Source organism: Rhea americana, unplaced genomic scaffold (genome assembly GCF_003343005.1).
Source record: "Rhea americana isolate MKP2758 unplaced genomic scaffold, rheAme1 scaffold_21, whole genome shotgun sequence".
In the NCBI taxonomy this organism is placed as follows: Eukaryota; Metazoa; Chordata; class Aves; order Rheiformes; family Rheidae; genus Rhea; species Rhea americana.
Window position 1 is genome coordinate 840,986 of NW_028186258.1, and position 27,060 is coordinate 868,045.

At 37.7% G+C, this 27,060-nt stretch overlaps 1 protein-coding gene across 5 annotated transcripts; it reads right to left on the reverse strand.

Annotated features, from left to right (window-relative positions):
* Positions 1 to 1,858: 1,858 nt before the first annotated feature.
* MFSD11 (major facilitator superfamily domain containing 11) lies at positions 1,859 to 27,039 on the reverse strand. Of its 5 annotated transcripts, none has more exons than XM_085304433.1 (15): positions 24,092 to 24,286; positions 23,707 to 23,876; positions 21,814 to 21,869; positions 20,651 to 20,758; positions 20,096 to 20,175; positions 19,903 to 19,999; positions 17,801 to 17,859; positions 14,705 to 14,846; positions 13,830 to 13,870; positions 12,602 to 12,667; positions 10,409 to 10,534; positions 9,296 to 9,470; positions 8,134 to 8,269; positions 6,826 to 7,014; positions 1,859 to 2,544 (listed from the first exon to the last, which is right to left on the reverse strand). In XM_085304433.1, the coding sequence occupies exons 2-14, from the start codon at positions 23,800 to 23,802 to the stop codon at positions 6,850 to 6,852; spliced, it is 1,347 nt and encodes a 448-aa protein (XP_085160559.1). In that variant the 5' UTR covers positions 23,803 to 23,876; positions 24,092 to 24,286; the 3' UTR covers positions 1,859 to 2,544; positions 6,826 to 6,849. The 5 variants fall into 5 exon arrangements, with proteins under 5 accessions (XP_085160559.1, XP_085160562.1, XP_085160560.1 ...); XM_085304436.1 differs by lacking the exon at positions 1,859 to 2,544 and adding an exon at positions 26,911 to 27,039 and having other exon boundaries at positions 4,381 to 7,014; positions 24,092 to 24,240; XM_085304434.1 differs by lacking the exon at positions 1,859 to 2,544 and adding an exon at positions 26,766 to 26,862 and having other exon boundaries at positions 4,381 to 7,014; positions 24,092 to 24,240.
* Between the last annotated feature and the right edge of the window lie 21 nt (positions 27,040 to 27,060).

The window sequence follows — 27,060 nt, forward strand, 5'->3', positions numbered from 1 at the left end:
TGCCCTGAAAGGCTGCAGTGACCTGGATGCTCAAGTTCTGCCTAAGCACCCTGTTACGCAGGTAAACACTTCACTAGAACACAGCTCGACTGAAGGGACCTTTCATTTCGGAAGACAGGTTCACACAAGAACGATCTATGTGGCCAAGGCACAGAGGGAATCCTAAGCATTAGAGCTGCATCTTTAACGTTCACAGCCAGAATCACTAAACAACCCCTTCATCCAAGCAGTCTCCGCTGCTGTGTGCTATTAAAAAATCATTTTGACCACTTCTAAGAAATGAGCCTTCAAGTGCTGAAGTAGCAATGCTTAGGACAAAAGCAAACGCTCTCTACAGACCACAGAGCCAACTATTAAACTTGCTCTGAAAATTTTATCTTTTTACAGCAGTAAAATCAGTGAATCAGCCATCTTTCTTACTGTTACCAGAAAACATATTGGTCCCACCAATTCACAGATTCAAGTGAAGGACTGCTTGAACGACCTATATTATAGTGTCCTGTTTGCTCTGCTGCAGAGGAAATACAGATACAATTTTTTTTTAATTTCCCCAGTACAACCAGCTCAGCACTGGAGCAGTTAAACAAAGACTCTGTATCACAGTTATATTTCTGCTAGCATGAAATAAATAATGATGTATGATAGTATGGCTCTTTTAAACAGGTTATTATCTGTGTAATTGTTATTTTACAAAGATTAATAATTGTAACAAATTCTGCAGGTCAGACATTACCACAGGATGAGTGACTCTGACAATAAGCAGTGATCACTGCATTTAGTCAAATTGCTTAATTGAAGCTAATTTCAGTCAGTGACCTTAACAAATAGCAACTTCCCTTTAATATGACAGAACGAATGATTTCTCATCTGAGGCACAGACTTCCTTTCCATTTCCTTTCCTTCAGGACCTAACTTTGAAACGAAAGCTCCAAACTGTCCTTTTATCCCAAGAATCAAAGGGTTTTGTGTAGAGAACACTAACCTAGGAAGTTTTTGAATTTGTTCACATAACGGATTTTAAAAATCAGCTATTGAGTATAGATTCTATACCTTGGAAATCAGAATACTAAGGCCATCCCATCTTGACACTAGTGGGACTACAGCAGACTCCAAAGATTGTGCAAGTTACAGAATCTTCAGGGGAAAATGCAGCAAGCAAAGTTCCTTTGTACCGGCCTCCTGGCCTGAAGCACTTCATGCCCTTCCTTTGGTATCTTCATCTCTGCAGTCGTGTTCTTTCCCATACAATCCACTGCTCCCTCCAAGCCCCCCAGCTGCAGTAGGAAAATAGGACTTGGACTGAACCATGTATTTCACCTACCTGCTTTCTGATTAAACAGCAGCCCTCCTCAGCCACATTTAGTTTGAGATAAACAGATCCAAAGTAACAATCCATAACCCGTAATTCTGACTAATTTTGCAAGGGACCATCAGACATGCAACACATGACACTAATTGGGAAGACACCTTGAACTTGTGGTGGAGAGTACTAGAAGATGGACCAACACACTGAAGGTCAGAACACATTCTCCTTTCTACAGCTGGGTCACTTTTCAGAAGATGAGCTCTCCAGTGAAGCAAGGGAATGGACTGAAACGACTAAAAGTCAGCACTGATTCCCTTAAAACATCTCACTAGCCTACACCATGACTAGAATTAAGTGGCTCAAAGGGGCTGTTTAGTGCTAAACAAAACATGTTCATTTTCCTCAGTGGCCCCTGATAGGTGACACAAAGCACTTAAAGATCTACCAGCCAAGACTATTTGTCTCCTTTCTACAAAGGCCCTGGCATGACTATACAGTTTAAAGCAGTGACAAGAGCAATTTGACAACTTAACAAGCATATTAGCAAAAACACTGACTGTGATTCACTTTTATTTGCATGGCTGTGACAACAGAAAGAAATATAGTAAAAAGTCTGTTTTCATTTTGTACAGGCATTTGAAATCAGTATTTTCATTAGGATAATATTTTTGTGAGTCTGTTCTCAATTAACGTATCACCAGTTCTAACCCAAAGACACCTTTTATTAACGTAGAAAAGGTTTAACCCAATTTAAATTAAGTTTCTGCACAACATCAAGATGTAAACAAAAGAGAAAAGGTATCTTGGAGGAGGACTTGTCAACAGTTGAAGTAATAACTAAGACAGCAGAGAAGGTATCAAACAAATAGAAATTGAGTCAATGCCAGCAGCAGCTAAATGCCTAAGTTCAACTGAACAAAGCACTTCCTTCACTTGCCTGCTGTGCAGTATTCTGCCCAGTTCCAAATTTGCTCTCTTTTGCACTCTAAGGATGTTTCTTCCACTCTCTGCTCATTAGTGCTTTCTCTGTGGCACTAGCACAAATTCTGGAGTTAAACTAATCAACCATCCTTCTGATTTTATCCATGGAAACCACAATAAATGAGTCTCAGCATTGCTTCTCAAACAATGTAGCCATATCAGAATGTCAAGTATCTTGTTAAGCGGTTAACTTCTTGACTCCATCTCCACCTTTAAATTCTGTCTTTTTTTGTATTTCTGCCAGCATGTTAGAAAACCTAATGGAGAACATGGAAAACATAGTATTAACTCACATACAATTAACTTAAGTGAGGCTACAAGACTTCTAGGGTGGGGGGGGAGCATGGATAAAATCTTAGAAAATACATTTTGCTAGAAAATTCAGTCATGACCTTAAGGTCCTATATTAACTAATACACTTGCAGAGTTGCAAACTAGAATATTGTGTTCACTGACATGTTGAACATAGTGATTGTTATTTACACGGATGGCAAACAATTACACACTGCACTAATAAACACAGTCTTTGAGATTCTCTTCATACTCAGCCGGCTTTTCAGAGACAAGCTCTTAGGCAACCTCTGTAACATTAATTACCGGCATTTAGTCATGACGGTAGCCCAGGAACAACATTCTCCAGATAAAAAAAACTACTGGAGTTCAGGAAGTCAAATGGAGCTCAATTTTGTCAACTGACACAGGCTCTTGAATTTATAGTTTTCTAAATGAAAATTATTTTTTCGTAAAGTTGTACCAGCAAACTCCACCAGGAAATTTTCTTTCCAGTATAGTTTAAACCAGTTTAAAAAAAATAAAGAACTATATTAGCAGAAGACACTCTTATTTTTAGTAACTGCACCATGCATGGGTTTCTGCTAAGACAGAGACTGCAGTAAAGGTTGCAATATTTCTTTTTCTTTTTTAGAATACCCTTCCTGGTTTAGCTATACCTGCAGAAATTCATATAGATTAGATTATTTTATAAAGAGTAAGCATAATCTATTTTAGAAAGTTCCTTATCTCAACTTTCTAAAATAGATTATGCTTAACAAAACACAATAAAAATGAAAGCATATCACTTAATTATGACCAAAGTCTACACAGTTGTAGAAATTTTGAAATTTCTCTTTGCATAGAGGTTGACATTATATCAGAATGAAAACCAACTGCCAAGACTAATGTAGATATGATCATATGCTTATGACATATATGTAAGACTAATTTGTAACAGCTTCTTTAGCACCTAAATGTCAGGAATATCAGTTTTCATTTCCTCTTCCGCGCTTGTTGGAAAAATCTTGGGATGTGATATGTCAAGATACTAAACCTTACTAACAACATAAAAGGATAAGAGTGAAACCAAATAAAAGAGTTTTTTTTTTAACCCAAGCAATATAATGTGCAATTTTGCTCATAAAGTTATAGCCAATATAAATCAAAACCACAATACAACAAATACAGCAAAAGGCTTTTTCCAAATCCAACTGAAAAAAAACCCTGAAAGCTCCTAATTCAGATTAATGTGAAATGGGTCAAATGCCAAGGGAGGCAAGATGAATGGGGCACAGTCACAGGGCCTGTATATGCTGATAAAAAGATGAAGTGATAGAATAATAAATGGATGTCAACATTATCACTCTTTATATTGCTGTACCAAAACTGATGGATTTGATTGCTGTCTGTAGCTGGATTATTTTTCATCTCAAAGAAATATGACTAATCATGTATCATGGCCTGCTTGAATAATTGAGATTTTCTATGTTTCTAAATACCAAGTGTAAGAAATGATGCTCATAGTTAATATTTAAAAAACATTGGCTATCCATGATGCAGGTTTGAAAAATTTGTGAATTTTTTGTAAAATTTGTCACAGAACAGCAACAGTTCACTTTAACGACCCAATAAATGGCTATGAACGGCCTTTTTACATTATCTGATATGGATTCGGACCAAGCAGAAAACGGGGGGGGGAGGGGAGGGGGCAAGAGAGGGGAAACATCTGACTGAGAGATGCTAAACATGCACAAGTCCTATTTCATTAGCATCCCTGAAAGTCGGTTCAAAATTCTTGCTGAAAACAGTCACAATTAGAGAACATTTTAAAAATCTTTTATTAAAATAGTCTATATAATTCTCACATCCCAGATGAACAACACAGAAGTTCATTAAAGGGATCACTTTTAAAAGCAACCTCATGAAAACCATTGCCTAGCTAAAATTAAATTGAATTGTATCAAATGCACCTGTAAGTTGCTCATTGACACAACACCTGAGAATCATTTTTGTCTTCTATGTACCGTAAGACAAAATTATTCCTTGTAGACTTTGTTTTCTCTCACTGATATGTAGGGGAGAACAGGTCCCAAGAACAGTTTGAGGACTGAAGTCAGTAATTCTGTATCTTAAGAAAAGATCCCTTTTTATCCCTTATGGTACTTTATAGAAAGTACTAGTAATTATCCAATAAGAGAAATCTAATCACTGAAAGCATCCTGTCATCTATACCTTTAACAGTGTACAATATATAAAAACAGTATGTTTCAAATTACAGGATCAAGATTGTTTAAGAGACATTAAAGTGCAGCCATTCACATTAACCATATGTATAGACTGAATATCATAAACACTGTTTTTTTCTGTTTGCCTGGTAAATTATGGTTACAGTAATCCTTCTCTTGATTTGTGTTCTCCTCTGTCTCATTCTCTTTTATATCACTTGTTGAATCCCCTGGAATACAGAAAGGCTTTCCTGACTCCACTCACTAACTTCTTTGCTTGTCAACTGTTCAGGTGCCCACTTATCTTCCATTTAACATCTTACTGGCCTCACAGCAAAAACCTGGAGTGAATTCAAAATTCCTTTCTATCTGCCCCAAAAAGAATGCTTCTCTGCTGTTTATAGCGCATGAACAGGGATTTGCCTCAAGAGAGTTGCGTTTCTTGCCTTGTGAGAGCAAAATTGATAACAAAAGTCACAGGAGATAGCATATTTCCTCTACAAGTTTAACCTCTGCTACATCTATGTAGTTACGACATGCAGGAGCTACCAACACATTCTCTTGAGTCAACTTCCTGACTTGTCTTTCAAACCAAGAGATGAACATTCTGAGTGTGCATGAAAAGGCTGACAGACAGTACTCTTCTAAAAATAGCCACATGGAGTGTCTAGGATAAATAAATAAGACTCTCAGTGTTCCGTACCAGCTCTCCTTTGCATCTTGTTTGTTAACAAGAGAGAAACATAACTGCAAGTACTACAAAATCACGCAGATAAACAAAAATCAAGGTGGGTTGCATTTGCTGCCTATTTTCTATGACCATCTGTAACAGTTTTGAATTAAAACCTTAGTTGCTATGGTATTAGCCTTGTTTTTGCATTTGGCAGAATAAGATTACAGCATATCTTCCCAAAATATACTGAATAAAACAACCTATGTCAAGCTTTTCAGATATTTTTAGACTGTGCAGTAGGATAAATACTGCAAGATTATTTTTCCAGTTCATATTCTGAGTCTATTCATACTTTAAGAAGGTATCACAGAAAATGCTCCCATCACAGAATACTTTCAATAACGGGTAAATCTAGCATACGCTGTCATCACTCTGCAATTAAACTGTAATAACAGATGAGAATTTCGGTGAAATAAGAATTATCTGGGAGCATAAATGATTCTGGGAGGGAAACCATGTCTTACAGTCCTTCATACAGCATTACCTGAAGAAAGTTACAGCACTCATCCCAAAGCAGTTTGATTCTGAGAAATGGTGAGCACTCCACTCCAACACATGTATCATTGACAACAGTCAGTGCTCCACACATCTCAGGATCATGTCCTTAAAAAGGACAAACAAAAAATATTTGCTCAAATTGTTGCAAAAAATCTACTACATCACATTACAGAAGATTCACTTTTTCTTAAAAAATGTATCTGATAAATTTTAAAAACATGAAACAGATTAACAACAAACAAGTGTTTGGAAATCAAAGAACGGGGTAATAATACCAAATAAGAAGACATCATTTTCTGCAGAAATACTTCTGTATATCTAATTGCTGAAAAAGTCAATGGCATGAATTGATTTGTCAGTCATGCAGACACACTGACACATAACATACCTTATAAAAATATCACTCACTCAATAGAGAAATTTAAGTGTCTGCAGGACTAGAACCCAGATAAAATAATTTAGGTGAGCGGAACATAACTGTAATTCCGGTAGTGCATGATAGAGTGAAATTAGGCAATTACACATTCAGAAAGGGATGTCTCAGAACAAAGTTGTTCAATGCACAGATCTCTAGTTCCTCCCATTTCTAGTATCTGATTTTTGAGAACTGCATCTCTTGCTCAGTTGATTAAAGCAAGAATAAAAAAGTATTTTTCCCCATGTTCCATTATCACAGTTTCATTATCACAGTCTCCATCAGTTAGACTGACACTGATTTAGCAGTGGCTTCTTTCATCTTAGCCTCTGCAACTCGATCTTTTCACCTTCAAACATCACTTCACAGTAAATGTGTCTGTGCTTTTCCTTACATTGGGCTAGGCCTGGCATTTATATCAAATGCTGCTGTAGTCAGAGCCACGGGCAACAAAGGCTGCTGCTTCCCACTCCACTGTAAAGAAGGTAATTGTTCCAAAGAACCCCACAACCACCATGATCAGGAGTTGCCACTGCAGGAGGAAGTAGTTGCTGTAGAAATATGCAACTGCAGCACAGATGGACTGAGAGAGGGGAAAAAAAGAAAAAAAAAAAGGAAAGGTTAGCAGTGGAAATATAGTCTAGTATCACTATATAAGGATTATCAAACTGACATAAGCTGTGTTGATAATATGTTTCTTCAGTAGATGTACAGTTTTAAAACTTTGTTATATTCCAACAAGTGTCTTGACATCACACACAACAGATTTAGTTTTTGTTATTTAAATGATGTTCACTGTAGAAAATGAACACCTACACTCAGAAGCATTTATTGCATCAAACGAAATTCTCTGGTATTTAAAAACAGTTAGTCTGGAAACAACACAGCCAAAGCATGAGCGGAATTTAAGACAAAATCTAGATAATCTTTTTTCAGTTTTATACCATCACAAACAGTTCAATATTAAAATAGCTAGGTGTTCTGACGAGCATCATTGCTTACTTGCAAGCCATCCTTTTTAAGGATAAAATATTCATTAGATCACACATAGCATAAAGAATCTTTATATTCGATGATTCCATCTCATAAGTTATTACACATAATCCATAAAGATATAAAATGGAGCACTGCATGAAACTCACTGAAAATTAAAAATTTTTGAAGGAAGCAACTGTGATCTATTAAAACAGACAAACTCTAAACTTTGCTCCCAGCACTAGCTTACTATGATGAGACCATGCACAAACAATTTTAACACTTTGTACACATTTTTTCTACTGATGAACTTTCACTGACACAGGTCTTAACCTGAAAGTACCAAACAAGGCGAATCCCTGTAAGTGAAACAATCTATCCAGGACACAACAGTTGCATTTGTATTACATGAAGGACTTTTTATCCAGTCTTCAATCAGTAAAAGCATATTTATTTGGAGACTATGATGATTTTAAAAAAGATAAGTAACAATTTCATTCTTATGTCTACATACTAGCAACTGCCAGCAACAAGTCTGGCACCAAGCTATAGAATTTAGCTAATGCTACCTGAAAACTTCTTTTCCTCCTGTGAATAATAATAATTAAAAAACAGGTTCTTATCCTTTGCAGAAACAGCAGAATTAATTTTCCTGAGCTCATTAAAAAAATAGTATTTTAATAATATACCAATAAACATACATTCAAAAGGCTATGGGAGATAATACCTGAACAAACTTAAATATAGCAAAGGCAGGAGCGCTGTCTTCTGAATAAAGGAATCCCAGAATACTGAGGAGTTGCGTGTTAAAGCAGCTGTCTCCCAGGCCCAACAGAAAGCTGCAGAAAACGGCCACCTCTTTGCTGAAGAAGAAAGTGGAATCAAATCTAAAAGCCATTTGTCCAAACAGCCTACACAGCTATTCATTAAATAACACTCTACCCCCATAAACTATTGTAGTCAGATTTGTTTGGAAACAAAGAACAGGAGAAAGTTACCAAATTTTAAATTTCAACGAGAAAGAACTGTGAACATTTGGCTGACAGGCAGAATAGTTTCATTGGATTTTAAATCCTGGAAGGTTAAAACTTCTGCTACTGGTACCTGCAGTCAACTCTATGCTGAATTAAAGCTGCTAAAAGAACTCATTGTGCTTGGAGCCATGAAGCCCACAAGGCAGTGATCCAAAGCTGACAGACTTGCATAGTGAGTTCATAAAAACTGTAGGAGTATGACAGAAAGACAGACCCATTCATATTGCAGAAAAATGTACATACTGCAAATACTACAGTTTGCAAAATAGTCATCTGCACAGTCACAAACACTTAAAACTGCAAATTAGCAGTTGTGTCTGAACAAAGTGACAATGTTATGTTTACACACACGCTGGCAAAAAATACACCCCAACAGAAGGTTACAAGGATGAGATAGGAAAGCTCCCTGTATTTCTTCCCTAACAGTGAGCTGTGTAAGAGTCTGGCTCTAGGTGAATCAAGTGGACTTTGACAATAAGCATCCAAATCCACTGGGAACCAGTACAACAGTGCAAGACTGGTTCTCTATGCTCCAGTAAAACTGAGCCTAATGCTGTTTTAGAAGAAACTCAATTCCTGACATCTGGTTGTTTCTCAAGCCTGTTACAGTTACGTTCTCAAACAGAATTGCTACCAAATATCATCATGCTTTCTACTCCCATGCCATTTAAATCCCTAAGATGGATGTGAAATGGTAGACTTACCTACAGTTAATGAAAACTGAAAATTCCTGATAGTTTTTTTCTGTGGGGTTAGTCTCTACACAGAAAAACCTTTAAGGTACTTTTCTGTTAGAGGAACAAGCTGCTAATATGTATCTTCAATTACAACAGTCAAAGGAAAAAGTTTACATACCTCGGAATCATATAAGCTATATCATCTGTTCCTTCCATAGGAGCAATAGGAGCATCATTTGGCATGTTGAAAAAAATTAAATAAAATGCTATGAAATGCACAATGATGCCTAGCATCACAACAGGGTTCCTGCCAAAGCGATTCTTCTTGCTCACTAAACCAAAGATTCCTCCACCTGCAGGAGTGGAAAAGACTGGTAATCACTGTTACTTAAAAAACAGAAATCTGAGAGTTTAAATTGGAACTAGAAGATATAAAGAAATGAACCAAACTTAAAATATTGCAACAAATATAGAAAACAGATTATGAAATTCTCCATATTAGATACTGAAAAAAGACTGTCAGAGTTGAAACCAGCCCAAAGGAATTTGCTGCATCTGTCAGCTCTATTTGTCAGACGACAGAACCTCTGGGTTGTACATATTTTCCCCACAGTCACTATTTCCTCCAGGACTGCAATAGGATCGGGTGATGGGGATGAACTTAGTCTTAGTTTTATTGATTGCAAATGCATGGATCTCCATGGATTGTTAGCGCTAATGTTTAATGCTGCTGAACTTCAGTTTTAGCAAAAAAACAGTATGTTTACCTAATGAACATTATCAATATTCATTTTTATTTAAATATCAATCTCTCATTTAACATAAGTTTACCTTTTTTTTTCCTTTGGAGAAATTTAGCACTGTAATTACTATTGTTCTTTTTTTTTAAAGAAAAAGAATTAAGAAGTATTCACCTAAGAAAAACTACAAATGTAAATAGACTACTATTTAAAAACAAAATATTGAAATGCTGAAAATTTCCTAACAACATTATGGCCTCAAGTTTCTAAATCTTGTACAGTGCTTTGCACTAAGCCAAAGAGAACACAGAATCTTAAGATTCATAGCCAAGAATATTTTACATCCTGGTCTACAAACACTTTATTTCAGTAAAAGCAAGCTGTAATAATGCACAATTCACAATACAATAATGAACCATTTGACTTTTTTTCATGTAATCATTGCTGGAAGCTTGAAAGACACTATTCAGTTAAATACAAACAGCAATTTAAATAACTGCAGCATCTCAATCTTTTTTTTCCCCTCTAAAAATTAGTAAATTTAAACTCACCTAAAATTTCTCCAACACCAATAAAAATACCAGAGAGACCAATAAGGCTCTTCTCTTCCTTACCAAACCTATTCACAGCACCAATGCATGTTCCATATACTCCAGAAAAGAAAGTTAATTCCAAACCTTTTAAGGAAGCAAAAAAAATTTGACAGATGAACTATTATATATTACCTAAGAAACAGTTACGAAAAAAATACATCTGAATGCTGTTTATCCCTACAGCATCTTGAAAATACATATTTAACTGAGATATATGTAATAGAAGCAAATAGGGAATGATTTTAAGCTATCTAATTATGAAACACTCCTATGTCAGTTTATGTAAAAAATATTAGAAAAACACTATGTGCCACACTTAGTGTCACATATGCACTTAAGTTCAGTACTGGCTCTCTTGATGTAATCGCACCTGGGAGCTTTCCCAAATTTCGTAAGAAGTGCCACGTGAAATAACACTGCACAATAATAATTCCTTAAATGGAATTAAGGAATTCAGCGTAAGAAAATGTTTTCCAAATCTTAGCATCTCTGAGACCTCAGGCATCCCCAAATCAAAAGTAGCAAGATTCCTAATATGAAAAAGCAGTAGTACATGTTAAGTTTTAGTTCCTTGTGTATGTAAGAACAACTTCTTAAAAATTCTTCTTTCTTTCTGCTGCCATTACTGTGAGGAAAGGGAACAGAGCTGAGTCAAGCTAGTATGACTATAATGACTTTCAGTGTATAAATATCACTTTCTTAACAGCAAGTATATGTAAAACAATACAAAGTGTCATGATTAAACAAATAAAAAACAGTTTAGAAATTAAACCATTTCTATTTCACTTCCTCTGACCTTTGCCACTGCAACCAATATGGTGCACCACTTAAAGATCTAGCAGTAGCAGGCTATCTAGTGTGGTATGTGAACTGCAGAGCCTCAAAAAAGGATGAATTTTGAACAGTCTTAATAATCAGAATAACATTTGCAAGCAGAAGCTTTTTTGGTTTTGGACTTTATGGAAATTTTCCAATATTAAGTGGCAATCTTGACTGTTAGCCACCAGATGGCAGCATCTAATTTTTCCAAGACTTTTTTTTTTTTTTTTTTTTTTCCTCAGCTACCTGGAAGTCCAAATTTTGGATTAATCAAACCTGACCAACTTCCTTAACTTATTGTCTTGCTTCACATTCCCATGGTGCTACATGTCTAAGACTGATTAAAATTAGTCAATTTGAGTTAAAGCAACACTGGAGGTACTATTAAGTAATTTGTGATTCAGATTAGTTGCTGGGGATGACTTCGTAGCTGCTACTGCTGCAGCCTCTCTACAAGCTTTGGCTGATATTACAGCACCATTAATAGTTTATTCACATTTTTAAGTTTTTCTTTTTACATACAAGAGGTTTTTTTTAAGTAACGGTAAATCAAAGCTGAGGTCTTGAAGATGCATCTAGTCTCTTAAAGCTTAATTTGATCATAAACTAAGCTACATCTGAAGCCAAATAAAGACACAGAGACACCAAAAAAATCCATTAAAGAATTCCAGTAACATATTTCTGTGTCTGACAGTCTTTTTATGGAAGAAACACTTCAGTTTATGGAAAAATAAATTTATTTTTGTTCCACAGCCCATACCTTGGTCTAACATTACAGAGAAAATTTAACTAAAGCTGCTAAAAAGAGAGCTCCTGCCACTGCAAATACTAAGGACAAACAAGGTAGAAAATGTCTAAGCTTTTTCCCGACAGAAGTAACACTGAAAAGAGGACTCTTTTAGTAATCTCCAACACCTGATTACAAGCCTAATGGAGGTGACACTGAAAGCCCCATTTACAAAAATCAATTTAATTCAAATGCAATGTAGTTACATTAAATATCATCTACAACTTAACAGTGAGTTTAATGGCAAATCACAAAGACAGCTATGTAAAACTTGCTTAACTCTCATTGAGTGACCCAGAACCTTAGTGAACAACTTTGTTACATCTGTCAGTTCTAGAAGAGTTAGATGTACTTCTCCTCCCATACAGGAACAATTTCCAGAACACAAAAATGTCATAAATTGGTAACCCATTCAACAATGATCCAAATATTCAAGTAATATTTACAGAGACACGGAAAAACAATCCTGGTCTGGTGCTCTTGGTTAAAATTTCAAACAATGCCCTCGTGCTGCTACATGAGCATGCATTTTGCTTGCTTTATACCTGTATAGGCTGTTGTAACACTGAGAAGCAGGATCTCTTTAGTAAAGCTCAGCTTAATAGATCTCTCTGTAAAGAAATTACAAAGAAAATTAATATAACTTCCACTAAAATTATTAAGAGAATCTGCACTTTCTTTTCATCTTTGCTTAAAGTAAAAATAGGTTAAGATTATGCAAATTATTTTCTTTATTACAGTAAAAATATGGTGCTAAACAGACAGAGCCTGGCTTGCAGTTTAAAAGAAATGAGGTGAACAGATATCCTGTTTCGTAAGAAATGGAAAGAGGTCAATAGTTAAATGGTTTTCAATGAGACAGTTTTTCACTCATTGCATTTTTGTACTCTCTCAATTTATTGTGATTGTATCTTTAAAGAACAAATAAATTGTCAAAAAAAACCCTTCACATTTTCAAAACAAGCCAAAACCCTTCATATTCTCAAAACAAGCCAACAGTCACAGAAGACGGTATCAAACTTCAGTGGAAGCTGAGGACACTTGCAGCTCAAAATTGTTGTTCTTAAGTGACATCATTTGGTGACAAAATAGAACGATAGGCAACTTCTCTCCTTTATCCTGTTACGTGAAAAACGTCTCATGCAGTGGCTTTCCCAACTGATGACTGTTGTCTTTGAGGTTATCTATATAAATAAGCTATTATAATGTAGCTGGGATCTGAAATTACATCAAGGCAGCACCTTCCAAACTCCTCCTTGACAATACTAACATGTAATAGACATAAAGTTTACTTCACTTTCTTTGCTTGCAATCAAGCTTTGTTTGTATGATATGGTCACCTGGAAGGAGCTCTCTGAAGCACAGCCAGTAACCTCACAGCAATTGCATAGCAACAGTAATTTGCCCACAGATTAGTTCAGTGGTTCCCAAGCTTTTCCAGTTGCAAGTTGATTTCTACTAGGCTCAAAATCACAACTACTCATATAGACATCAGAATTTCTATCAGGCTCACAATTCATCGGTCCTGTGTCCTCACACAAACTAATCCCTGGCCTGAAAACCATTGCCATTTGGCAGTCATTTCCCCAAAAGGGCCAACCCTGAAGGTCTGCATTTGAAGTAGAATAACTGAAATGCATTCTTAGAACTAACTCTCTGCGAATTCTTCTTCTAAGTGATTTTTACATGATTGCATACCAGCAGAATCATGGAGAACTGGAAAGGATACTTCAATTTTTTTTTGAAGGAATTCTTATGTGAAACAGTACTTACTAAAGGCAGCCACTGCTCTCGTCATTTTGCTATGGGAAGACCTGTGTAAATAAATGGCTTCAGTCAAAATGGAAAAAGAAAAATAACCACATTATAATCACTATGGCAGAAAGTAGATTCATTCATTTCTCAAATTTTCTACACATTTCCTAGCCAAGCATTATATACTGGAATACGCTAGTGTATTACTAAAAGTTTCTGAGAATCTAAACTACTAACTACAAAATTTATTTGCTTTTGGGGCAAGTGTATGCTTTTCAAAAATGAACCTTAACAGAGTCTTTCCTTGAAGTAATACTGAACATTTTTTTCGCTATGGTACTTGCTCAGATTTCCCTAATATTTTCACTGTTCTATTAATAAAACAAATGTATCTAAAATAATGCCTCAGGCAAGACTGTGCTGAATCTGTCTACCTAGGCATTTCTAATTTATCCACCATGGTGGCATCCATATATCTGAGATAAGATGCGACAAACATGTTTCAGTATGTAAAAGAAAAGCTAAATAAAAAACTGAATAATCTCTACTCATTTCAATCCTTAAACTGGACTAGCAAGGGGAAGAAAGGCTATGAAAGGCAGATACACTTTTAACAGTGAAGAAAAGAGGTATATGATCTTTCCAAAGACATTTATTACTGGAAAAACTTAGTGTTGTACTACATTCCATCCTTGAGAATGTCAGATGAAGATCACCAATTGATTAACTCTCACTTGTTATGATACAGACATTTCTATTAAATCTGTAATTCTACACATTGTTCATAACTTTCATGTTTCCAGTTCAGAGGGGAAAGTGAATGCAATTTTCCACTGAGCAGGAGCACATAAACACGTATAGATTGGCAATACATTATTACAATAAGCACTTACAAGCTGTCCCCCTGGATTTCATTGGTAGAATCTTCCTCCCCTTGAATTTTTGTGTCCTCTTGTTTTCTAATCAGAAAGAACAGAACTGTGCCCACAAGACTGATAACAGTCAGAGCAATGAAAACTGTTCTACGATCACTCTCTGTGAAAAAACAAGAGTCATAATTAGATGTACAAAACCAATTTCAGTCAAGTCAACTACCTTCAAGCAACTAATACAGTTATACTTTGTAACAGTGCTTAAAACACATACTAAAAGCTGTTGTGTTTTCCATTTTGCCTTATGCGCAATGTCACTCCAGTCTTCAAAAAGGGCACGGAGGAGGACCCAGGCAACTATAGGCTGGTCAGCTTCATCTCCATCCCTGGAAAGGGGATGGAATAGCTCATTCTGGATGTCATCTCCAGGCATATGGAGGAAAAGAAGGTGATCAGGATGGATTCACCAAAGGGAAATCATGCTTAACCAATCTGAGAGCCTTCCCTGATGGAATGACTGGCTGGGTAGATGAGGAGAGAGCAGTGCATGTTGTGTACTTTGACTTCAGCAAGGCTTTTGACACTGTCTCCCATAACATCCTCCTACATAAGCTCAGGAAGTGTAGGTTAGACAAGTGGACAGTGAGGTGGATTGAGAACTGGCTGAAAGGCAGAGCTCAGGGTCGTCATCGGTGGTGCAGAGTCTAGTTGGAGGCCTGTGGCTAGTGGGTCCTATCCTGTTCAACTTTTTCATCAGTGACCTGGAAGAGGGGACAGTGCCTCCTCAGCAAGTTTGCTGATGCTACCAAGCTGGGAGGAGTGGCTGATACAGCTGAGGGCTGTGCTGCCATTCAGAGAGACCTGGACAGGCTGGAGAGTTGGGTGGAGAGGGACCTCATGAGGTTCAACAAGGGCAAGCGTAGAGTCCTGCACCTAGGGAAAAATAACCCTGGACACCAGCACAAGCTGGGGGCTGACCTGCTGGAGAGCAGCTCTGCAGAGAAGGACCTGGGAGTGCTGGTGGATGACAAGTTGACCATGAGCCAGCAATGTGCCCTTGTGGCCAGGAAGGCCAATGGTCTCCTGGGGTGCATTAGGAAGACTGTTGCCAGCAGGTCGAAGGAGGTGATCCTGCCCCTCTACTCAGCCCTGGGGAGGCCTCATCTCGAGTACTGCGTCCAGTTCTGGGCTCCCCCGGACAAGAGAGACAGGGAGCTACTGGAGAGAGTCCAGCGTAGGGCTACGAGGATGATCAGAGGGCTGGAGCACCTGCCCTCTGAGGAACGGCTGCGAGAGCTGGGCCTCTTCAGCCTGGGGAAGAGAAGACTGAGGGGGGATCTGATCAATGTGTACAAGTACCTGAAGGGAGGGTGTCAAGGGGACAGGGACAAACTCTTTTCAGTTGTCCCATGCGACAGGACAAGAGGCAATGGGCAGAAATTGAACCACAGGAAGTTCCACCTGAACGTGAGGGGGAATTTCTTCACTGTGAGAGCAACAGAGCACTGGAACAGGTTGCCCAGAGAGGTTGTGGAGTCTCCTTCTCTGGAGATCTTCAAGGCCCGCCTGGATGCAACCCTGTCTAACATGCTCTAGGTGACTGTGCTGAGCAGGGAGGTTGGACTAGATGATCTCCAGAGGTCCCTTCCAACCTTACTGATTCTATGATTCTGTGATCCTATGAAAAGAATGAATTGATTTTTAAATCCTGTTAAATATTGAGATACCAACAGTTAGCTTTTACTTAAGACACTCAAGACATTTCAAGTGTTTTCCATTTAAAGAGGAGACAAAGTTAAGAGTGGAACTCCCTCACATTTAAGTGCAGTATTCTGACATTAGGAAGAGCAATACGATTTATAACGCAAAGAATTTCAGGCCCACTAGATTCAAAGCACCTCCAGTACTTTCAACAGTGTTTAAGTCTTTGTGTTAAGGAAGAGGCAATGTAGGAGTTAACCTTTAAAAATTAACCTGTGGTGTGCTAGCAAGGCTGTGTCTGTGGAGAACCTGAAACAACGGCTCTATCAGAGCTATGAAGTGGACTATTTATCTCAACAAGGCAGTATTTCTGCAGGAAAATTATTATCTTTTAAAAGTCAACATTTTATTCCTTACTAACAAGGAAAATCAACTTTATTTACTCACAAAATGTTGCTTTTTTCTGCAATACTCATTTTGTGTAATTAAATTCTTAATTTTGCTCCACTTTCACCATTGATAGCCGTCTTCTTAGCTGATACCTCCCACTCACCCTGCCTTGCTTACTTAAAGTAACAGTTCCATCAATCTCTGAGTTTTAACCACTAATCAGCTTCTTAAGAATACAAATATGTACATGCTACTCTAATTCCTGTTCTTTAGCAGTCTAATGCAATGTCAAACATAGAAAATTACAGTATTATAATCCTACTAGGAAGTCAGTCTTGATAAACTATGCCAAGAAAGGAAGAGTTGAAACTACAGTCCCTTACGCACTTTTCCAGCAATTGCACCAGTCTAAAGGCAGCTCACTTAGCCCAGCTGAGCATCTCAGCCTTTGTCCTGCTAAGTCTTTGTCACAGGATAATGACTGGTGCAACTTTGAAATGAAATGGGATGGTTTTCCTTTCTTTTCCTTTATTTCATAGATTAACCAATACCCAATCTGATTTAGAATGCTGGTCTGCACAAAGAACTTATTCTGAAAGGGGAATACAATGTGTACCCCTTGGTGGATATTAAAATATACATCTACTCTAGAATACCTTTCCCCACTAATATATGTATTTTGGAATAAGCATGTCTACACAGGGAAAATTTCAGAGTAGCTATTGTGGAACACTCTACTCTAAACTAGCATTCTGAAGAATTTCCTGTGTAGACCATACCTTAATAGAAGGCACTCAGAGTGCACTGCATCCAGGAAGATAGATGCAAAGATACTCCACAGCCCTTGTATTATATATGTCAGAACACTGACTCAAAAGCACATCCCCAAACAGGGGCTTTCTAATAATGACCTGAAAAAAAATGCTGTTGTATAGGTTTCTTGACATTTTCCACTTCATCATTGCATCTATTTCTTCCTGTTGGCAGACTTGAAAGGACAGCCTTACGCAAGCAAGTAACACTCACCTGATATGTGAGTTTTTCCTTGCCAAGCAAAGTATATATAGAGGTTTCCAAAAAACAGGCTGAAAACAAAAAGAAAGGACAACACAGGTGAACAGCACTTTTTACAGTAAGATTAAAGTTGCAGCATCATAGTGTCACCAAAAATGCAGATCGGTGACAACAGTAATACTACTCTATGCAAAAATCATATTGCAATTGTGAAAGAAAAATCAGTCACATTCTCCATGCAAACTGTTTGCTCTATAAATTTATTTTAAATACAGTAGAGGAGTCTTCCACATAATGCTGGCTACTCATTTTTCAGGAACGAAGACAATAGAAGGTGGCAAAAAAAGGAAAACAGCTTCTAAACTGCCTCTGTCACTAATTTTGGAACTGAAAAATTCAGAAAGCTGACTTGTTTCTACAGAGATCATTTTGTAATGATTCCTTAACAGAGGCTTTTGTCTTGCCTGAAGTATTGTCCCAGCAAAGCTAAAGTGTTTGTTAATGACTTAAGGGAAATTCTGTGTATCTACCTATAGCTACCTAAAATATGGTAGTTATGAATTAGGAGTGATTCAGAACACCCTTAGAATTAAATTACCTCACGTAAAACGTTGCATTTTAGTCCTAAAATATATTAGTTGAGTTGATGGAAATTGCTACTCTGATAATGTACTGAAACACTAACTCCTTCATCTGAAACTTAAGGAAAAGGAGAATTGCCCCACTGGTTTAGATCAACAGTCGGTCAGCTCAGTATTCTGTCTCCAACAATGGCATTAAGGCATGCCATTTAGGGCAAGCTCATGGGTATAGCCACTTTCTGCCATTCATTCCCCTCATTATCTCCCAATAACCAGAATTTCTGTATTAGGGTTTAGAAAAGATATAGGCCTGCTTAATCCTTTTAGGAATCATTTAAGGACCTGCTGTCAATTAATTTGTTTAATCCCTTTTTGAACTTGCTGACACTTTCTAACTCCACAAGCTCCTGTGACAGCAATTTCCAGAAGCTGTAAATGTGTAAAGATATACTTTCTTTTATTTACTGCAAAACAATCTTCCACTGGCTTCACCAAGTACCCCAGGTTCTGGTATGACAATATTTGGTGAGCAACAGCTCTACATTCAGCCCATCTGCTGTCTTCAAGATTTGGTAACCCATGAGTATAATCCTCCTCATGCGTCTTTTCTTCAAACTGGAGTCCTAGCCTTTTTAGTCTCTCCTAAAGGCAACAGTTCTATCTTTATGTGCATTTTAGTTGCTTTTCCCTAACTTCATTACGTTCTTCTTGAGATGCAGAAACCATATCTGCACACAATAGTCAAGCGCACGCTTAGGTTTCCTACGCAAGATGGCATCCTCTGTATTACTCCCAGTGCCCTTCTTGATGCCCAACATTTTGTTGGCTTTTTGGTTATTAGCACATTAAGCCAATGATTCCAGAGAACTGTCAACAACGACTCCAAGATCTCGTTCCCGAGCGCTAACTAAACTGCTCCGAGTTCGGTGACGTTGGTTCAAACTACCAGAGAGCAGCAAGGGCCGGCTGCTCCCTAAGGGATGGGTAGCTGAGCACAGGCAAGCAGGGCAGACCAGAGATCATAGCCAGGTTCAACCAAGACTATCAGGCAAGGTCGTGGCAATTAAGCAGGTCCAAGGTCAAGCCAAGAAGTCACTTCATGGGTCAGAACTCTTCATTGTCCTGGATCTAAAAGGTCAATAGCCAAGACGGGCATGGCTGAAGCTTTGCTAAAGACCAGTGGCTCCTCCAGCATATCTCTAAGGGAGCTTAAGGCCCCGGGTCATTAAGGCTTTATTAGAGCACTCAGGGCCCTGACACGTATTAACACACCTCCATGATCAACAAGATTTCTGTCAGATATGAGGGATGTGAAATGTTTCCCTAACAGAGATGCATCTTTCTAGCACATCAAGAGCAGAGGCCTGCAATATAATTTTTATTCATTGTTCTATGTTGCACAACAGAAATGTTGCTTCCAGCTCTCCCTTCCACTTCATCGACTAGTATTTTTAAAGTCTCTCACTTACCAAAAAGTGTAAGAAGTAAAAGACGCATATGACCAAAGAAAGAGTTTTAACAAATAAAGCTTACCTAGACTGTAAGAGTGCCCAAAATATTCCACTGTTCCTTCCAATGGTGTTTTCATCAGAATTTACAGTCAAGCAATTTCCCTGGGCTGTCCATAATACTGAAACAGTCAAAACATTAGTCAAGTAAGAAAAATATTTTAGAGGTATATACAAATGCAGTGAAGAACAGTGAGCAGGGTAAGAAGAATGCTTACCAGCAGCTGCAATGCCAATAAAAACTGAAGCAGTGTAGAAAGCCCATGTAGAAGGCTGGATAAAAACTGCAATGTATAAGCTAGAATAAAATAGAACAGCTTACTGAATACAGATTTGAAAAAGATAATGTTCTTTAACAATTAGATATCTCACTCAGCTTCTTGTAAATCAACTACTTCCCTCCTAAGTGACCTTTGAGAATAGTTCAAGTCATATATCAGAAAAGTAATCTTTTTACACCACTAAACATGTAATTTTTCCTAAACATAGGCATTAACCTAAGACCACAACCTGAACTCCACAGTCAGAGAAGCCTGCAAATGCTGTGGAAAAAAAAAAACATGCTCCATTTCCTGTAGGCTGGAGTACCCTGAAGTTACAGTTGTATCTCGTGATACAGATATCTGAGTATTTGTGTAAGAAGATGCCTTACTTAGCCCCATACAATTTCACTTGACTTTCACTCATACCGATTTCAGAGCTTGGTAGCCTTAACTGTGAAAAAGTAAAGGAGACTTCAAAGGAGGCAGACAATATTCAAAAGGAGTACTTACCTATAAAATACTCCACTAATAACCATGGAGAGTTGAGGTCCTACTATCGCAACTATTGAAGGTGAAATAAGATTTGATGCAGAGAATACTCCATAAATAATGGACATGCTACATAAATAAACAACAAAGATGAGTGAATACTTAAAATGTAGGGTTCAAGGGCAGCTGATTTAAGAAAACTATTCAAACAATTCTAAAGTATGTAGTTAAATGTATGCATAGCTTAAGTAACTTCATAACTTCCATATTCAAATGTTTCCTTCCTTTCTTTTGTTAATTACCTTCATCTATTGCACTTTATCTTAATATAAGAATATAGGAGTGTACAGTATTTCTTGGATCACTGGAATCCAGTCCCAAGCTACTGCAGGCAACCACATCTTGTCATTTATGACAGGAATTTGTCAAACTGTGGCTTAACAATAGGTATTGTATGGTGTGCCCAGTATTTCTAAGGGAGAATATTCCACATCCTCATTCATGAAGTTTTAATTTCCTGACAAATATACTACAGAGATTTTATAGACATAGTCTTGTGCCAGCTGTATTTTCAGTTTAAATGAAGACTGTAAACCCTTCAAAGCAGCAACCAGGTTTTCCTATGTGACAGATCAGTTTGGTATACAAAAAGTTCCTGATCGTGCCTGAAGCGCAGAGAGAATATTCTAGAAGCGAATCTGGCTATGCTTTTTCACAGCTTTGAATCTTGCTTCTCTTCTCGTCTTTGAGTGCTCCTTTCTCCTTTGTGTTGCAATCTTTCCTGCAAGTTTATCCACACATCCTAGCATACACAGGGGCACAGAGGTGCACAAAGGCAAGTAATGAAGGCCTTTATTAACAGTTTTGTTTTTTTTTAAAAAAAACTTCCACATTCTTCATCTCCTAAAACAAAAAGCTGAGAGTATAATGACTATATAGTGTGGTTTTTTTCTACCTACAAATAAAATATGCAAAACAGGTATGCAGTACAATTAGAAATTAATAATTCAGTGTAAAAGTAGACTGTTTAAACATGTTCCTTTCATATTTAAAACTGTTTAAAATGTTACTAAATTGTGAATTCAGCAGAACATTACAACCTCTTAAGAGTGTAACTCTACCAGATGTAGTTTTAACTGGCTTCACTCTTCAAGAAGCAAAGCAATGAAATCTCTGTAAATTACCTTGTATAGCCACTGCCATGAAAATCTGTACTGTTTAAATTTGTGATAACCGTTTGCTGTGAGAAGAAAAACATGTATTAACATGTTAGAAAGTATGTTCTGGTTTTAAAACATCTGCATTAAATAACATCAAAACTAAAAGTTAAAATTGATCATTAGTAGATACTAGAAAGTACTCAAAATAATTAAAATATTAATTACAATTCTCAACACCTCTGCTATGAAGATGAGTGTTACTGGGTTGCCTGTTTACTAGTATGAGAAATATTCTAGGAGACAGACTCCAGTACTCTGGCCATAACAGTGAAGACACATTATCCTCATAAAAACATAGTTTTTGTTTCTCTCTCATGTGCAATGGAAAAAAGAACACTTGCTCTAGATTCACCTTACTTCTTTTGAGCATCTAACTTAGATGCCTAATTTTGGGGCAATGTCACCCTATGTTCCCTCTCTACTGAATTAAGAAACAGGTACTTCTAGACAGGAGATTAAGACTCTTAAATACAAGATAAACCATCCTAAAGAGATGTCTATCTCTTTCCTCTCTAGATACATGGAATAAAAAGCACTGGTGGTTTATCATCTTGTGTTTTTCCCTTCGCTTCACTGTACCTTGTTTATGCTTGAAGCAACCACGTATTAAACCACGGAACTAAGATCTGATTCCTTCACTTCAGGTGAGGAATAGATACTGCAGGATTATTTATAAAAACATAAGCTAATGAGATAATTGACAGGGAAAAAAATATGTCTGAAGCAGTAATTAGTATTTTATTGATAAAATGATATTATGCTTTCATCAGAAATGTTAATGTATTTCAAAAAACTTTTGTTTCACAAATCACCTCTTCTAGGTATATATGCATGACTTTCTTCATCTTAAAAATGTGGAAACAAAGGCTGAAGTTTCACAATGCTGATAATATGATCTGTCAGCTTCTGCTAAGTTTCCACTCTTGTTCTCTTCCCCTTAGTTCCATGTTTTTTTTTCTTGAATCAGCTTAAATGATCATGAGACCAAGTAGTTAAATAGGCTGACAGATCTGATTGAAAGTAATTATAATAGATTAGCTGATACAATACTTAGCATGACTGCATGATCACTAGATCAAATTCAAGGAATTGCTGAGAATTCTACCTCTTCTGGCCAGAATCTGCAATTAAATGGGACTAAGTAACATGTAATTACACCCTAAAATACAAAAATTCAGCAGCATCTGCAAAGTCTGTAGAATTGGGAACAGACCATCTCAGGTTACTGGATCATGCTGTACTAAGGTTTTTTGCTTTAAGTAATTATTTCAACATTAAGTAATTATTTTTATAATGCAATGAAGGACATTTACACATTTGACCCCAGACAGGATTCTTCCTGAATGCAGGAGAAGAGAAGCTGTAAGGCCTGTATGTTCAAGAAGTATTTAGACATGTAACTACCCTTTAGGCATATAACTAATATCAAAGTTATGTCAACATCTAAATTGAAGGATCTGGGCTAAGTATATTAGCAGCAGGATTGTAACAATTTCATTAGTAAGAATGCAATCTGCTTTTAATAGTAGATGTATTTTATTCCCAATTTTGCTTCAGCACGCAAAGAAATACAAGACACATAAGTAGTAAATTATTTTGACAGAAGGTGACTTGGCAGTTCTAGCAATTGTGAAAGTCTGACTACTTGTCAGATGTTATTCTTATACATCCTCAATGCTTAGTTTGCCAAAACAGAAAATATGGCAGATTAGGAAAGACACTCTAGGAGAAACTAAGAGGCATGGTTTATAACTACACCTTAGTCAAGTATATATATAGCAACTCTATAGAAAAATCAGAAATATGAAAGAAGATTGACTGCGATACAAGTGGACATGTTTTGAAATTTACACCTACCGCAATATTTCCACATGTTTGGAAAGCAGTAAATATGAACATAAATGAGACTCCCAAAATAAGTATGTTGAAAAGTTTTTTTGATTCAGGAGACATTTTGTGTTTTCTTGGAAAGCTGTCAGCCTCAGTCTGGAAAAACACTATTTCCCTTTAAAGGTTCCTCTTAAGATCTGGTTAAAAAAAAAAAAAAGAGAGAGAGAGAGAGAGAATAAAACAAAAAATAAGGTTTCAAAAATGACAGTTGGAGCTACTTGTGAATTGTTAGGACATCATCAACAAATCAAAAAAATCTTATGACTATCTTAAATAACGTACAGCAAAATGGGTAAGTGCAAAAGACAAAGATAAAGGTCTGGCACAAAAGGTAAGGAAAGATACTCTCTACCTTTTCCCATGAAGTTAACAGAGCAGACTGCGATGTATTACTTCATGTCATCTCTTCCCAGCAGTTTTCCAAATACTAAATTAGTTAATTAGCACTTTTTTTTTGCCATTGTTCTGAACCAGGATCCTGGTCAAAAGCCATTAAATCACCTGACAAAGGAAAGACGAGACACTCATATACACAAGTTGTTCCATTCATGCTCGACAGGAAATAAGGAAAATTTCACAATATAGATCAGCTGACCCAGATGATAAAGTCCTTGTGCACTATGGGAAATGCAGTTTTATGAAAGTATATTTTTTCTGCTATAAAGGGCAGCAGCAGTTGCCTGATCCTTAAAATAATAAGACTAGTACTAGTTACTTAGAATAATATTCTCTATCCACTACATAATAAAATATTGGGCAAGGTAAAAAAATGTCTTATAAGTCTTCTAAGAAAATTGTCTAATACCTTAATTGAAAAATACAAAAAGTCATTCCAAAGTGAAAATTATTCTATATAGGAGAAATTAAGTGTTTCAGTGCAACTAACGTACACGGTCTTCTCACTGCTTCTGCCTTCTATCATCTTATTGACTCTAGAGCGGAAATACAGTCTTTATAATCTTTCACTGCATTGTTTCAGAAACAACATTCCTTTTTAGCAACTGCAGTTTTTTAATATTTATTTTTACTTCCTAGTATTTTACATACTAAAGGTCAATTAAGCCTGAAGTTTAGAAAATCTGTTAAAATGTCAGCAAAATTAGAACAGGTCACACACCTTGTACTGACTGAATATTTGCTTCTTATTGTTATTATCTAGTGCATATCCTATCAGGACTGGAGCATTCAGCCAAGTCAGTTCCAATTAACTGCAGGACAAAGAAATAGGGAAAGAAAACTAGAACTGATTGATGATTATGACAAATCAGCAAATTTTATCATCTGCCTTAAAGGACTTACCCAAAATCTGTATCCCAGCTGTCATTAGACATTTATTACTCTTTTTTAAATCCTGAGCTGTATTTTCTAAAAGTGCCATGACTTTTTTAAACAGTATGTGATTTTTACTTGTGGAAGAAAGTCAATGGCTGCTTTATAAAGATCAGAGTATGACAGTCTTTCTTTTTAATTCAAGCAAAGCCCTCCTCTTTACATATTATGAATCTATACTAGTAGATCTTTAAGATCCTATTCTTACAGTTGCCTTAAACTGGCACCTCCATTAAAAAAAGAAAGTGCAAATTCCCCTCTAAGACCTATTTTTCCTCTTCTGCTAGCACAGGCATTCATGCATAGCACAAGCATTAGCTGCATGGGGAATTGATACAGATTAAAAATCTTTGGGATCTTTTGCTAGAAGAGTCAACATCGATCAGTTCCCCAGTTCAGCTCACAGCACAACTTCTGAAATGCCTGTGCTCACACAAGACAGAGGGAAAGATTGACAGGGAGGGAAATGAGTGCTGAAGCAACTCTTTCAGCAACAGCAGCAGCTTATCATGATTTAAAGTAATAGTGAAAATAATAAGGCACATGGGAAACTCCCCTTATCATTTTTAGGGAATCAATCTAAAGAAAAAAAATTTCCCTTAGGGAAAGGATTTCAGCAGGTTAATGAGAAAATTTTAAATCAAGCCATTCTGGGGGAAGAACAATATAGCATGAAAAAAAAAATCAAGTCCTAATAAAGTAAATGATTTATTTTGTAGCTGGTGTTCCTTTTGTTTTGTATCAACATCACTGTCTATTTTTATACTTCTCAGTAAAAAATATTAAACTGAATTACAATATCAACAAGAATTTAAATCCCAATATTGAATTTGCTTTCTCATTTTTCCCCACATCAATACTGTCATCACGTTAGAACAAAATTAGCAATCTTTTTTTTTTCCTAAACAAAGTAGTATTTTGAAAGAGACTGACACAAACATTTGTGTAAGATTGTCGTAAGACTGGAACTAGGTATCATAGTTTATGCCTGGGGTTTGGGCAATTTCATTCAGTGCCTGAAGACACAGCAACAGTTTTGGGGCTGGGGGAGTAGCTCTCGCTCGGGGAATTTGCTTGTCAGCCTTGCGCAAGGGCTGGGCTGATCCTGCTCCTCGTTACAACGCGAGAGCTTGTGCCGCCGAAACTACGGCCCTTCAAAGACCGCGTGCTGGCCGAGGGGACGTCCAACGTTTCGCAGCTCCTGTCGCCACACTCTCGCGAGTATCGACATGTTCCCTGCACACTACGTTGGGAGCGACATGTGGAGGGGCGGGCGCTGGAGCAGCGCACGCACTCCGCTGCCGCCGCGGCTGGCGGGCGGCTACGAGAGCACGCGGGGCGCCCGCGGCGGCCGGCCCACATGGCGCCCGCGGGTGCCCCCACCGCACCCGGAGGGAGGAGGGGGAGGCGAAAATCGCGCCTCCCGCTGCAGTTGAGAGCCGCGGCCCCGCACGGCTGCTCAGGGCAGCCACACCGCCCCAGCCGAGGGGGCCATAAGCCCCCACAGCCACCTCCCCCAGGCTCCGCCCGCGCCTCCTCTTCTCCACCGGACCCCACGCCTCAACGTCCGCCATTTTAAACCGTCATCTTCCTCCCCGCCCCCTGGTGCTGCAGGAGCTGCTCGCCGTTATTTTTTTCCACATTGTAAAGCTTTTCTCAGCTGCTTTCCCCACACACGCGCACCCCCAAAGACCTGCCTCAAGTTATTTCCGTTTTTTGCCGTTTTCAGCTCTCACTGTTTAAAATTTCCCCGCCTCCGCCGATTCCTTCCGGGTCACGGCGGAGCGGCCTTAACAGTCACTTTTAACTACAGAAGAGTTATTAATTTAGAGAGAGATTTACCGTTTGCTTTCCAAGACTGACTTCGGGAATCAAGGCCCTCAAGTTAAAAAGAATAACAATAATAAAACCGAAAAACTCCAACGGCCGCAGCGCGGGCTCCTGCGTGAGCGCGCGCCAGGCGGCGCCTTCGCTTCCGGGTCGGCGGCGGCC

Excerpts from the sequence above, each read along its gene's own strand:
- MFSD11 (XM_085304433.1), bottom strand. The coding sequence starts at position 23,802 with ATGTCTCCTGAATCAAAAAAACTTTTCAACATACTTATTTTGGGAGTC. Across the intron at positions 8,270-9,295 it reads ATAGCTTATATGATTCCGAG|CAAAGAGGTGGCCGTTTTCT; the intron begins GTATGTAAACTT and ends TTTCTTCTTCAG. Across the intron at positions 7,015-8,133 it reads CTATATTTAAGTTTGTTCAG|TCCATCTGTGCTGCAGTTGC; the intron begins GTATTATCTCCC and ends CCCCTCTCTCAG.